General features: G+C 41.6%; 1 protein-coding gene across 17 annotated transcripts in view; it reads right to left on the bottom strand.

Moving 5' to 3' along the window:
• NACC2 (NACC family member 2) overlaps positions 1-15,171 on the bottom strand; it is a 184,021-nt gene that overhangs the window by 34,050 nt on the left and 134,800 nt on the right. For all 17 annotated transcript variants that reach the window (XM_056541018.1, XM_056541026.1, XM_056541020.1 and 14 more), the window contains one exon: positions 13,490-14,411. In XM_056541018.1, the coding sequence (XP_056396993.1) occupies positions 13,490-14,354 (865 nt within the window). In that variant the 5' untranslated portion in view covers positions 14,355-14,411. The remainder of the gene's footprint in view (positions 1-13,489; positions 14,412-15,171) is intronic.

Below are 15,171 nucleotides of genomic sequence, written 5' to 3'. Positions count from 1 at the left end.
GAATCTACATAATGCTGTCATATAGAACCCTTCACATAATACTATCATATAGAATCCACATAATACTGTTATATAGAATCCAAATAATACTGTCATATAGAATCCACATAATACGGTCATAGAGAGTCTTCACATAATACTGCCATATAGAATTCACATTATACTGTCATATGGAATCCACATAATACTGTCATATAGAATCCACATAATGCTTTTATATACAATTCACATAATGCTGTCATAGAGAATCCTCCACATAATACTGTCATTTAGAATCCACATAATGGTGTCAGAGAATCCTCCACATAATACTGCCATAAAGAATCCACATAATGGTGTCATAGAGAATCCACATAAAACTATCTTATAGAATACACATAATAGTGCCATATAGAATCCACATAATGCTTCTATATAGAATCCACATAATGCTGTCATAGATAATCCTCCACATAATATTGCATATAGAATCCACATAATGGTGTCATAGAGAATCAACATAAAACTATCATATAAAATACACATAATAATGCCATATAGAAACCACATAATGCTTCTATATAGAATCCACATAATGCTGTCATATGGAATTGATATACTACCATATAGAATCTACATAATGCTGTCATAGAGAACCATTCACATAATACTATCATATAGAATCCACATAATACTGTTATGTGGATTCTATATGACAGTATTATTTCGATTCTATATAACAGTATTATGTGGATTCTATATGACAGTATTATTTGGATTCTATATAATACTGTCATAGAGAATCCACATAATGCTGTCATAGAGAATCCTCCACATAATACTGTCATATAGAATTCACATAATGGTGTCATAGAGAATCCTCCACATAATACTGCCATAAAGAATCCACATAATGGTGTCATAGAGAATCCACATAAATCTATCATATAGAATACACATAATAGTGCCATATAAAATACACATTATACCGATATATAGAATCGCTATAATACTGCCTTAAAAAAACACACAATACTGACATATAGAATTCACATAATACTACCATATATTATCCACATAATACTACCATATATAATCCACATTATACTACCATATATAATCCACATAATACTGCCTTATCAAATCCACATAGTACTGACATATAGATAGAATCCAAATAATACTGACACATGGAATCCACATAACATGAAATGTAGAATTAAATGCTGCATGATAATGATTTCTAGAATCCACATAATACTACCATGTATAATTCACATATTATAAACATATAGAACCCACATTATTCTACCATATAGAATCCACATAATACTGCCATACTGAATCCATGTATTATTGTGATATACCGCTCACATAACCCTGTTTCTCTGGGAAAAAGAAGGATAGGTTTGCTATGGGGATTTACTGCTGCTCGGGACAGTTCCTGACACGCACAGAGGTGGCAGCAGAGAGCACTGTGGTCAGACTGGAAAGAACTACACAACTTCCTCTCAACAGCAGGAAAAAAAGAATATCGAGTAATCCAAGGGTACCATGAAACTTGAAGCTTTATTTAATCCATATAAAAGTCCAAATAAAGTCTCGAGACAGGAACACAAAGGACTTGACGCGTTTCGTGGCGAATCACTTAGTCATGAACTGTGTTCACTGCGGTTAAAATAGCCCCAAATCAGTGCATGAACGTCTGCAGTGCGAGTGTGCTAAAGTAAGAGCAAATGCAACCTAAGCAGAAAAAAAGCCTGCTAAACTAACTGCACATTAGCCATTTAACCCCTAATGCGGGTATACATACATTAAAGGGGTACTCTACTGGAAAACATTTTTTTTTTTTTTTAAATCAACTGGTGCCAGAAAGTTAAACAGATTTGTAAATTACTTCTATTTAAAATTCTTAATCCTTCCAGTACTTATCAGCTGCTGTATGCTCCAGAGGAAGTTGTGTAGTTCTTTCCAGTCTGACCACGGTGCTCTCTGCTGACTGACATCTCTGTCCATTTTAGGAACTGTCCAGAGTAGGAGGAAATCCCCATAGCAAACCTATCCTGCTCTGGACAGTTCCTGATACAGACAGAAGTGTCAGCAGAGAGCACTGTGGTCAGACAGAAAGGAAATTCAAAAATAAAAGAACTTCCTCTGTAGTATATAGCAGCTGATAAGTACTGGAAGAATTAAGATTTTTAACTAGAAGTAATTTACAAATCTGTTCAACTTTCTGGCATCAGTTGATAAAAAAAAAAAAATGTTTTCCAGCAGAGTACCCCTTTAAACTAGTAAAGTGGTACCTCAACATACGATGGTAATCCATTCCAAATGGACCATCGTTTGTTGAAACCATCGTATGTTGAGGGATCCGTGCAATGTAAAGTATAGGACAGTGGTCTACAACCTGCGGGCCTCCAGATGTTGCAAAACTACAACACCCAGCATGCCCGGACAGCCAACGGCTGTCCGGGCATGCTGGGAGTTGTAGTTTTGCAACATCTGGAGGTCCGCAGGTTGAAGACCAAGGGTATTGGAGGTTATACTCACCTGTCCCCGCCGCTCCGGACCGTCACCGCTGCCCTGGATTTCGCCTTCCATCGCTGTCGCCGCGTCCCCGGGGTGTCCCCGACGCTCCGGCAAGGCCTCTGCTTCCCTGGCATCCTCGCTCTCCGTCACCACCATCGCGTCGTTACGCACGCCGCTCCTATTGGATGACGGGACGGCATGAACAGCGACGTGATGACGACGATGGAGAGCGCCGACGATGCAGGGGATCCCGGAGAGGACGCGCCGGAGCCCCGAGGACAGGTAAGTGATCGTCAGCGGAGCACACGGGGCACCGTAAACGGCTATCCGGTGGCGGCTGAAGCAGTCTGCGCTGCCGGATAGCCGTTTATGCGATGGCCACGACATACAAAAGCATCGTATGTTGATGCTGCCTCTGAGAGGCCATTGTATGTTGAAATGATCGTATGTCGGGGCCATCGTAGGTCGGGGGGTCACTGTATACATAAAGGCAAATTTGTTGAATACTCAGTATGTTCCTATGCAACAAAGGAATACGAAACCCTAATCTGCGCAAGCACCATGTTAGGACCGCTCCATCGTATATTTTATTATGAGTAAACAAGCTGAAAAATGTATAAAGCAAGTGCAACATAGCAAACGCAGGGTAGTGTGAACATGGTCTTATACAGAGATCACCCCCATAGGGAATATCCCACTGAACAGGTTCCTACCACATATGTGAGACACCATGAATTAACGTCAAGCAGGATAATACCGTGACATGAAATATAGTTGTCAGGTACTCACAGCAGACAAATATACCGTATAAGCAACACACACACACATATGTGTATATATATATATATATATATATATATATATATATATATATATAGTGTATTTTGGGTCACATTTTCTATAGGTTGTATTCCTAGGCATAAAAAGAAACCTACTGTATACATTTTCTGGAGACAGATCTGTACTGGGAAATATTATTGATTTTTTTAGTCAGTAAGTAAAAATCTAATCGTGTACTGTATTAGCTTAAAGTGTACAAAAAAAATTATTTATATATATATATATATATATATATATACACACACATATATATATATATATATATATATATATATATATATATATATAAATATATGCTTCTATACATAAGGGGAACTCCACTTTAATGAAAATTGAAATCAATCGCTGCATAACAAAAAGTTCAGCAACTTTCTTATCTATTTTATGTCCGGATTCTTCCTGATTTTTAAGATCTCTGCTTGCTTTAAGTGAATGAACAGGAGCCTTGCTGTTGACGTCTATAAAACGTAACCTGTATACGGACCAAATGCTTCTCACCGCCGATGGTTACTTTGCTACAATCACATCCAGACTAGGCTGTCATGGTGATGACTTGTTTAGTTCAGGAGATCAGACAGACCTATTTATGGCATTTCTAACCAGTCGAGTCAACAGAAAAGACCAGTCTTGAGATTCCCCATAAATCTAAGTGTTTCTTCAAACAGTGTGCCTCCAGCTGTTGCAAAACTACAACTTCCAGCATGCCTGGACAGCCTTCGGCTGTCCAGGCATGCTGGAAGTTGTAGTTTTGCAACAGCTGGAGGCACACTGTTTAAAGAAACACTAACGAGATATAGATGCGAGTAAGCTGCCTTTTCTTCTTTATGGGATTTATCAATTATTGATCTGGACAGAAACTGATACATTATCAATATGATGCAGAATCGGATTAAATTATAAGGCACTAGAAATAGGTATACAAAAAAAGCGGTACTGTCCCTTTAACTAAAACATAAAAAGTAATGGAAACTTAGAGTCGTTCCAACCATCATCCCACCCCCGACCACCTGTAATCTCAGGATCGGGACCGTATCTCGTATTTACTAACATCCACCTGACATATATCCATTGGTGAGAACATCTGTTTAATGCGAGTTATAAAATTGCATTATCATAGGAAGGAAGGAAATGAAAGTTACTAATCCCACAGCACATTCTAATCAGCAGGCGGTTTACTGAGGAGGAGGGGGGGTGACACACCCGCTATTAACCCTATAAAACCAGAAAGGCATCAGTGTCCTATCCTAAAGGCATAATGACTGATGTTATCCTAGAACATGGCTCCTGTATTAGTGCAGCAGATCCAGACTTCCTAACGTCTTCCATACTAACCAATCACAGCCCAGGTTTCATTATATATTTATATATGGTGATGGGATCGGTTGCTATGGGCAACAAAATCACTCTTACTATAAGACAGCTTGATAAATCTCCACCAAAAGGTTCCTCACCGATATTTGTACCCTTATACCAAAGTGGAGGGAGAGTCCACCGATTATCTATTTCACACCAGCTTAAAGGGGTACTCTGGTGAAAAACTTATTATTATTATTATTATTATTTTAATCAACTGGTGCCAGAAAGTTAAACAGATTTGTAAATTGCTTCTATTAAAAAATCTTAATCCTTCCAGTACTTATCAGCTGCTCTATGCTCCACAGGAAGTTCTTTTCTTTTTGAATATCTTTCCAGTCTGACCACAGTGCTCTCTGCTGACACCTCTGTCCATGTCAGGAACTGTCCCGAGCAGGAGCAAATCCCCATAGCAAACCTCTCCTTCTTTTTCCCAGTACAGAGAAACAGGGTTATGTGAGCGGTATATTACAATAATACATGGATTCAGATTGGTAGTATTATGTGGATTCTAGAAATCATTACCATGCAGCGTTTAATTCTACATTTCATGTTATGTGGATTCCATGTGTCAGTATTATTTGGATTCTATCTATATAAACAGGAGAAGTTTGCTATGGGAATTTGCTCCTACTCTGGACAGTTCCCGACATGGACAGAGGTGTCAGCAGAGAGCATTGTGGTCAGACGTAAAAGATATTCAAAAAGAAAAGAACTTCCTGTGGAGAATACAGCAGCTGATAAGTACTGGAAGGATTAATATTTTTATATAGAAATAATTTACAAATCTGTATAACTTTCCGGCACCAGTTGATTTAAAAAAGGTTGTTTTCCACCGGAGTACCCATTTAATAGTAGAGATTCTTCAGAGGAACCTACATTTCCCTACCCAAAACATCCGTCCACTAAGAGTTTACGAGATAGAAATAGTTTATATTAAAGTTTTATGTGGAACTCCTTTACCTGTTTGCAAATACATACAGGAAGCCTGTAGATGTACACATTGGCCCAGATTTATTAAACTGTGTGAGAGAAAATATAGAGAGATTTTCCCACAAGAACCAATCACAGCACAGCTTTCACTTTACCTCAGCTTGTTAGCTGAGCTGCGATTGGCTGCTGTGGGAAAATCCCTCTATTTTTTCTCTCACACAGTTTGATAAATCTGGGTAGTGTTGAGCGGCATAGGCCAGATTCGAATTCGCGAATATATGGACGAATATTCGTCATATATTCGCGAATATTCGCATATTCGTAATATTCTCGATTTATTTTCGCATGCGCGAACATTCGCATATGCGAACATTTACATATGCGAAAATTAGCATATACAGAAATTAACATAAGCTTAAATTCGCATATGCGGAAATTAGCATATGCAAATATTCGCACACCGGTCCCACACAGTAGTATTAGAGCCTTCTTTACACCACACAAGCTGGAAGCAGAAAGGGATGATCACTGTGATGTGTACTGTGAAAAAAATAAAAATAAAATAAGAATATTCGTAATTACGAATATATAGTGCTATATTCGCGAATTCGCAAATATGCGATATTCGCGAATAAAATTCGCATTGCGAATATTCGCGAGCAACACTGAATCTGGGCCATTGACCCACCACTGCATGACCAATAGAGTTCACCGCATCCAATCCATTGCTTCACCTGAACACCATGGCCCTCATTTACTATTCTAAACCCGACTTGTTTTGTCGTTTTTTTTTGGCGCATCTTTGTCTGCGACATGTCGCAGACATCGTGCGCCAGTCTGCGACACAATGCGACATTTTTTCCCGACGGACCCGATGTGGATTCTCCCAAACCCGAAAAAGGGGCGTAACCCGACATTTCTGAGCTTTCCCACGTATTTATAAAGGTTTCCAACCCGAATATGTTGAATTGTTGTGGATTTTTTCCCGACAACTCAGAGGAGTTGGAAACCAAAACCAACAAAACCCACGTGCGACAAACAGGATGCGACATAATAATAAATACCAGGGGAAAAAAGCAGTCGGGTAAGAAAGCAACATAGACTTACAACCCGATTTTCTAAGTAAATGAGGGCCTATGTCTCCTCACACACTGAAGTCATTTCAGATTCAGTTTCCACGCCCCCGAAACGCCGTCTCATCCAAGGTGTCGAGCAGGAAGATGGACTCAGCTCTCACTATGTCTGTATCTGCTATCAAGCTCCACTTTGTATTTTGAATAAAGATATCATGAATCTTCAAGACGAATAAAGAATAAGAAGCGAACCATCGGTATCGTGAGTTACTACACCGCTGGGTCTTAGAAGTTACGAGGTGTATTGTTGCCTACAGAGGCTTACTAACAGGAGCAAGGACATTGTTGACGATTTAAACGTGGGCTCAGTGCTTGCCTCAGACAGGCCCCTTCCTGAGCAGTGGATGTCAGAGTGAGTGAGCAGCAGAACAAAGGGATTTTTGAGCCAAATACAAAAGCCAGACACATGAAAAAGACATGTAAAGCATCTGCATGGCCTAGTGAGTAACATATAGAAGCTTTATTTTTTTGCTGTGATATGACAGGTACGCTTTAGGTGACACTCATGGAACTGCAGTGATTTCCTTTAAAAGGGGTACTTCGCCCCTAGACATTTTATCCCCTATCCAAAGGATAGGGAATAAGATGTCTGATCGTGGAGGTTCTGCAGGGTCATGACGTCACGACCCCCGCCCCCTTGTGACGTCCCACCACACCCCCTCAATGCAAGTCTATGGGAAGGGGCGTTGCCACGCCCCTTCCCATAGACTTGCATTGAGGGGGTGTGGTGTGACGTCACAAGGGGACGTGGTCGTGATGTCACGACCCCCGCCACCGGCACCAAGCGTTCTGAACAAATGATGGGGCAGCAGAGTACCCCTTTAATCCAGTATCTAACAGTTTTCTGGGTAATGCAGGTGTTTCATCAAAAATTGCCATAAATTTCAAGCCCGGAGGCGCCCAATGGTGTGGGATTTTTAGGGTACTGTTAAAATGGATCAAAATGGATCGGGCTATGAACATCATGATTTATTTTTTACTTTAACACCCTCCTTTTGTTTGGGATCTCATGGATCATGCATATTTGCAGATTAACTCTATATTGTTAAGCCACGCCCCCTCCCATAGACTTGCATTGAGGGGGCGGGGTGAGACATCACGCGGAGGCGGAGTTGTGATGTCACAATACTCCATCCCCGTGGTCGGGAGGCATAACACTGAGAGCCTCCGGCGCTTCATGCAGTGATTACATGTGGGTGCTGCATGCTAGATTGCGGGAGTCCCCAGCGGCAGGACCCACGCGATCAGACATCTTATCCCCTATCCTTTGAATAGGGGATAAGATGTCTTGGGGCCGGAGTACCCCTTTAAGGAGTTGCCCTACAGCCTATACAAGATTATGGCCCAGATTTCTCAAACTGTGTGAGAGAAAAAGTGGAAAGATTTTTCCACAGCAGCCAATCACAGCTCAGCTTTTCTGTCTTAACAAGCTGTGGTAAAGTGAAAGCTGAACTGTGATTGGTTGTTGGGGGAAAATCTCTCCACTTTTTCTCTCACACAGTTTTTTTTTTTTTTTTATTACCGGTAATCTTTATTATTTTTCAATGTTCATACTCATGAATAAAAAAGAAAAATTCTATCCACAGAATATTCTTATAAATTACAAAAATATTAATTCCACTTTCCCACCCCTTAGAAACGTCCGACACCCGAGGGGGAGACTTGGGACTCTCTCACACAATTTAATAAATCTGGGCCAATGTGTATGAGAATCTGGGCCTCGTGCAGTAATGTATTTAGGTTTTGTGCTGCCTTAGGCCTGTCTAAGCCAGTCCTTTCCCAACCAAGGTGCCTCCAGCTGTTTCAAAACTAAAACTCCAAGTGTGGTGTCCCGGTACAGGACCTGGTCACTGGTCACTGGGTTCATAACTGACAGGTTCTGCTGACCAATGAGCTTTGTCCCACCCCCTTAATATATAAGGGGCTGCAGCCAATAAATTCTCTCTCTTTAGTTCCGGATTATCAAGCAAGCACATCTCTTTATCTCATCAGAATCAATTCAAGCTAGGCCCAAAGCCTAAGAATCCGCAGCCACTAAACGTGAGTTATTCAAAGCTCAACCTACTGAATTCTGTGTGACTACTAGAAACTCAAATCTCCTAAAAATAGTAGCACAGTGGCTGGCACCAAAGCTCATTGATCCCGAAGTCCCAGCAAACCTGTGAGGAACCTGTATCCTGGTTCACTCGTAAAAGACTGTTATGTTCCATGCCGTTGCATAAAATATACAGTAAAGTTACTTCAAGTTTACTTCATAAAATCTGCTGTGGACATTCCGTTATTTCTCCCTGCCACTTGTGGGACGGTTGGCGGTAGGACTATTACATTGAGGAAACCTCACCCTGGCATCACGACAATTAAGGGTTAACACCAACATACCCTACACTATCACCAGCACCACCCAGTCACCACACCAGCATACGGTTCCGTTTGGTTTTCAAATTGAAAACGTATTGCAAAAAATGTGGTGTGAACCCGCCCTTATAGAGATCAGTTTTAACCCCCTTTTCTAACTTTTGACAGCTCAAGCCAGTGTTTCCCAACTGGCGTGCCTCCAGCTGTTGCAAAACTACAACTCCCAGCATGCTCGGACAGCCGTTGGCTGTCCGAGCATGCTGGGAGTTGTAGTTTTGCAACAGCTGGAAGCACACTGGTTGGGGAACACTGGTCTAAGCTCTTGCACCCCTTAAATTTTTAAGGGTGGGTTCACACCACTTTTTCAAGTACGTTTCCCGTATACATTTTCATTATTGAAAACATATGGAACCGTATTGAAAACTGTATACATAGACAAATAATTGAAAACCGTATGCAACCGGATGCATCCGGTTTGCTTGCAATACGGTTTTCTCCCGTACTCAATACCGTAGTTGACCACGGTTTTGCCTCCGGTTTAGAAACCGTACTGCAACCGCATACGTTTTTTTTTTTTTTTTAACATGGACGTCAATGGGACACGCATATGTGTACGGTTCCATACAGGAAACCGTATATGTTTTTTACTTTGCACATGCGCATTTGCATCCCAAAGTCCCCACTTAAGACCCCTCCCATTAAAAATGGACAACATTTTCAAAAACTTATTTTTGTTTTTTTGTTTTTTAAATTAAAAACGGACAGAACCGTATGCATTTTTAAAAACAGTATACAGTTTAATAACGCATACGGTTTACTTTTTCCCATACTGGTCCATCCGTTTTTTTGCCATACGGTTTTCTTTAGAAAAATGGATTGGAAACAGTATGGCAAAAACGTAGTGTGAACCCAGCCTAATACGCTAAAGTACGGCCCCACATTCATCAGGCGGCTGCCACTGTTACTAGTACTGGTCCCAAAAGTGAATGGCAACTGACAAAAGTTTTTTTTTTTAATTCCTATTCCCCAGTTGTCGCCCCCTTATAAAGTGCCGCCCGAGGCCTGGGCCTTGTTGGCTGAGGCTGCATTCACACCACGTTTTTGCAATACAGTTCCCGTATCAGGTCAAAACCTGACTAAGGTCGACCGCGTTTTTGCCTACGGTCGGGAAACCGCATACGGCCGAAAACTAAGCCGACCGGAGGCTGCGGTTCACTCCGGTTGGCTCATAGACATACATTAAATACGGTTCCCGAATATGGCTGAGTGCGGGCGCCGCAATTAAGCCCCGCCCCCCGTATATGTTTTTAACTTTTCACTCCATTTAGAATAAAGTTTCACTTGTTTGATTGAAATTCCAAGAAAAAAAACTGTGCAAAGTCAAAAAACGTATGGTGAAAACCGGAGGGAACCATACGCACATACAGTTCTGTACGGTTCCCATTGACTCCCATGTTTAAAAAAAAGTATACAGTTTAATACAGTTTTTCACCCGGACCAAAAACCGTGGTAGACTACGGTTTAGGGTACGGGGAAAAAAAAAAAAACAGACAAAACCGTACAGGATAAAAAACGGACACAACCTGATGCATTGTTTGTCATACGGTTTTCAATGGAGAGTCAACGCATATGGTTTTCAATACGGTTCCGTACGGTTTTCACATTGAAATGTATATGGGAACTGTACTGTAAAAACGTGGTGTGAATGCAGCCTTAGTTACAGATCCCCGGCTGGCCTCATGTACATTTTTGCTATGGGGCCCCAATTTCAACACCAGGTCACAAATCAAATGCCTCAACATCAGGAAGAAAATGGAGAGATTGGTAATTTTTATGACAGACTTAGAAACAACTAACTTTCTACCTGTTATAGGATAAGACGCAGCTAAAAAAAATAAATAAAAATAAGTAGTTATAATAATTCTTCACCCGTTTCGTACAAAGCAATGGCATACAAATAATATTTACTCGATAAAGGACCAAGCCTATGAACGCGGCATTACCATTTCACAGCTCGTTGTTTATATGATACATTTTATCGCTCAGATAAAAGGCTGGTCTATAGCCAGCACAATCCTTTACACCAACCGATATGCAAAACCTGTTCCCGAAAAAGCCTCTCTCAGTCTTCCTATGGGGGTACACCGCTCTCGACACATTGCTTATTTAACCAGGTCACCAGGACCTTTCACGAGTTCAATAGCAGGCAGGGCACCTCCATATTGATAAAATAGTTCTGGTAATAAAGCTGCAGGAACCACAAAAACTATAAGACTGGGCAAGCGGCAGTAGAGGGATTGGTTAAAGGGGTACTCCACTGGAAAACATTTTTTTTTTTTTTTAAATCAACTGGTGCCAGGAAGTTAAACAGATTTGTAAATTACTTCTATTAAAAAATATTAATCATTCCAGTACTTATCAGATGCTGTATGATCCACAGGAAGTTCGTTTCTTTTTGAATTTCCTTTCTGTCTGACCACAGTGCTCTCTGCTGACACCTCTGTCCATGTCAGGAACTGTCCAGAGCAGGATAGGTTTGCTATGGGGATTTGCTCCTACTCTGGACAGTTTCTAAAATGGACAGAGGTGTCAGCAGGGAGCACTGTGGTCAGACAGAAAGGAAATTCAAGAAAGAAAACGTACTTCCTGTTGATCATACAGCAGCTGATAAGTACTGGAAGGATTAAGATTTTTTAATAGAAGTCATTTAAAAATCTGTTTAACTTCCTGGCACCAGTTGATTAAATTTTTTTTTTCCCCAGTGGAGTACTCCTTTAATAATATAAACCCAGGGAAGGGATGAAAATTTAACAAAACAAATGGGAACTACTCTCTCTTATAGATTATCTTAAAAGTGAGGAAAACCTTTACATAGTTTTTTTTGTGCCTTTCATGTATCATGGGGACAAAAACTGGTTTTGGGTAAACTTTTTGCTCTTTTTTCTTCTGCAGCTTGCATGTATTACAATACACTGCAAGGTGCTCAATACTGGCAAGTCTTAATCCTGACTGCGCACCTCAGTCTTCTGCCCCTGCTCTTAATCTGCATCTATGCTTAGACACATGTTCTCAAGAAAAAAAAAGTGTCTAAATCTGTGGTCTCCAAACTGTGGACCTCCAGATATTGCAAAACTACAATGCCCAGCAAGCCCGGACAGCTGTCCGGGCATGCTGGGCGTTGTAGTTTTGCAGCGTCTGGAGGTCCACAGTTTGGAGACCATTGGTCTAAATGCTTAGCTGCTCAGAGACTTCTAAGAGACAGAAGGGAATTAAAGGGGTACTCCGATGGGAATTATTATTTTTTTCAAATCAGCTGGTGCCAGTAAATTATACAGATTTGTAAATTACTTCTATTTAAAATCTTAATCCTTCCAGTACTTATCAGCTGCTGTGTGCCCCAGAGGAAGTTGTGTAGTTCTTTCCAGTCTGACCACAGTGCTCTCTGCTGACACCTCTGTCCATGTCAGGAACTGTTCAGAGCAGGAGAGGTTTGCTATGGGGATTTGCTCCTGCTCTGAACAGTTCTTGACATGCACAGAGCACTGTGGCCAGACTGGAAAAAACTACACAACTTCCTCTGGAGCATACAGCAGCTGATAAGTCCTGGAAGGATTATTATTTTTAAATAGCAGTAATATACAAATCTGTATAACTTTCTGGCACCAGGGTTGATTTGAAAACTTTTTTTTCCACTGGAGTACCCCTTTAAGGGCAGTTTGCAGTGCACTGTAATATATACAAGCTGCTGAAAGAAAACTGCAAAAACATAATGAAAACCAACTGCAGAAATGTTTTTCTGTGAATATATATAAAACATTATGACGCAAGAACAGTCTCTGAAGAACTGTCTCCAACAAAAATCAACCTACCCCTCTATAGAAATACTCTGACGTTCTGTGAGACCCCACGCCATCCACTAAATGTTTGTAACCACCTAAATATCCTCCCAAACTGCCCATCTCATAGGGCCTGTTGTTCCCAAACAATCACATGATCGGTCACTGACCTACAGAGTATCGAAACACTGATCTTCCACTGTTGTCATCATTGCCAATATGAGCTAGAAACCCCCTATATGTCTAATACTCAAAATGTTGGCAAACTACAATTCAAGTTCTATAAGAATAGAACACGTTAATTCTGTCAAGACCAATTAGACTTTTATATGCCGAGTTGATCCCAATGGATCCTTGCATCTAAACAGACTAAAATTAACTTTCTTATGAGGAGACTAACCAACGTCAATGGAACTCACCAAACACATTCATGGTAAATGACCACAACCTCTAAGTCAACTCTCGGCAGGTATACATTTATCCATCTTAGTGACATATATAGAATGGGGTGCCAAGAATAAGAAAAATTACCTGTATAGCCACCAGTCGATTTTATGTACATCTGTCCATAATGCTCCTCCACCATGGTGTCATACGCCTCATCGTCCTCTTCATCTTCTTCATTGTGGTAGGACGTTGGGCTATCAGTGGTAGGAATACTGCTTGCGCTCGGGCTTGTGCGCTCCCCTTGAGAGTATGGGACTTGCTGTACATTGGGAAAGAGTGCCGCTAAGCTAGACATGCCATAGTAGGACACTCGGGCTAGTTTTGATGGAACAGCCCCTGTAATGCCCCCACTAGAATTGTCTCTGTTTTGGGTCTCTGATGGCTTTTTGCCCGGCAAATTGGGCACGGCGATTGGTTGAATCTCCATACTTTCATTTTTCACCCTGGTCAAAAGAGGGATGGGCATGGAAGGGGACATGACGTAGGGCACCGTTGCGGCCTGCGTCTGGTTACAGGGGCTTTGCGGTTCTGAACTGGTATCTTCGATCATAGTAGTCTGAGAGTCACAATGGGGGGAGCTAACCTTGAACATCAAGTCCGTACCTCGCTCCACGATGTGCTGTATCTGAAGAAACCCTGCTGTGTACATGACCACGAGCTGTTCGCTGGCAGCCATAGTTAGCTTTCCAGTGTAGCAAAAAGAGAGGATCTGTTGAAAACATGCCGGGGGCACGGTGGCTGGCAACTCGAAAGCACTTTTGCTGTTCCCGCTGAATAAATCTCTAAAATACAGACTGCTCGCTGCCAGCACAGCGCGGTGTGCCTTAAACGCTTGACCTTTCACGACTATGGAGACATCGCAGTACAGTCCCATGAGCCTCTGCTCATTCAGGCAACCCAAGACAGTGTTCCCGAAATTGGGTATTTCAATGTGTAACATCTGTGACATGGCTGGGATTTTGCTTAGAGAGACATTCAAGAAAATCGTGTCGGAGACAGTTCACATCTGTAAAGACAAAAACAGCAACAAAAAATTTGTAAAAATGGAACAAAGCCCAACTCAATGCAAAACTAAGAAAGCTGTAAATCCAGCATCAAATCTAAGTATCTCAGGCCCAAAAATTCATCAAAATCTCTGCAGACCTCAGCAACCTCCGCTTTCTGTACCCGTATTTACTATGACATGAAATAGCAGGGCCCCCAACCTGTGATGCTCTCCTATAATGGCACCAAGCCACAATACATCCCATTGGGTCCAGCAGGAGACAACCCTATGTAAAACATTCAGGATTATTCAGGGAGATTTATCAAAACTTGGAAAAGTTGACCAGTTGACCATAGCAACCAATGACATTGCTTCTTTCATTTTTCATAGGCCTCCTCAAAGTGTACTCCGCTGCCCAAGCTTGGAGCGAGCGGCAAGTTTCGTGATGTCACGTCACGCTCCCTCGTAACGTCACGCCACATCCCCTCAATGTAAGTCTATAGGAGGGGGCATGGCGGCCTCCATGCCCCCTCCAATAGACTTGCATTGAGGGGGTGTGGCGTGACGTCACAAGGGGGCATAACATCGCGACCCCCTCTGCCCACACCCAGCGTTCTAAATAAGCATTGAGTGCTGCACAGAGATCGCGGGGGTCCCAGCTACGGAACCTCCGCAATCAGACATCTTATCCCCTATCCTTTGCATAGGGGATAAGATGTCTAGGGGCAGAGTACCCCTTTAAAAGTTAAAGGAGCAATCTTATTTTTTGCTATGGGAAAAT

This window comes from Hyla sarda, chromosome 9 (genome assembly GCF_029499605.1).
Source record: "Hyla sarda isolate aHylSar1 chromosome 9, aHylSar1.hap1, whole genome shotgun sequence".
In the NCBI taxonomy this organism is placed as follows: domain Eukaryota; kingdom Metazoa; phylum Chordata; class Amphibia; order Anura; family Hylidae; genus Hyla; species Hyla sarda.
Note: the sequence above shows the minus strand (reverse complement) of the source record. Positions and strands in the feature narration are given on the sequence as shown.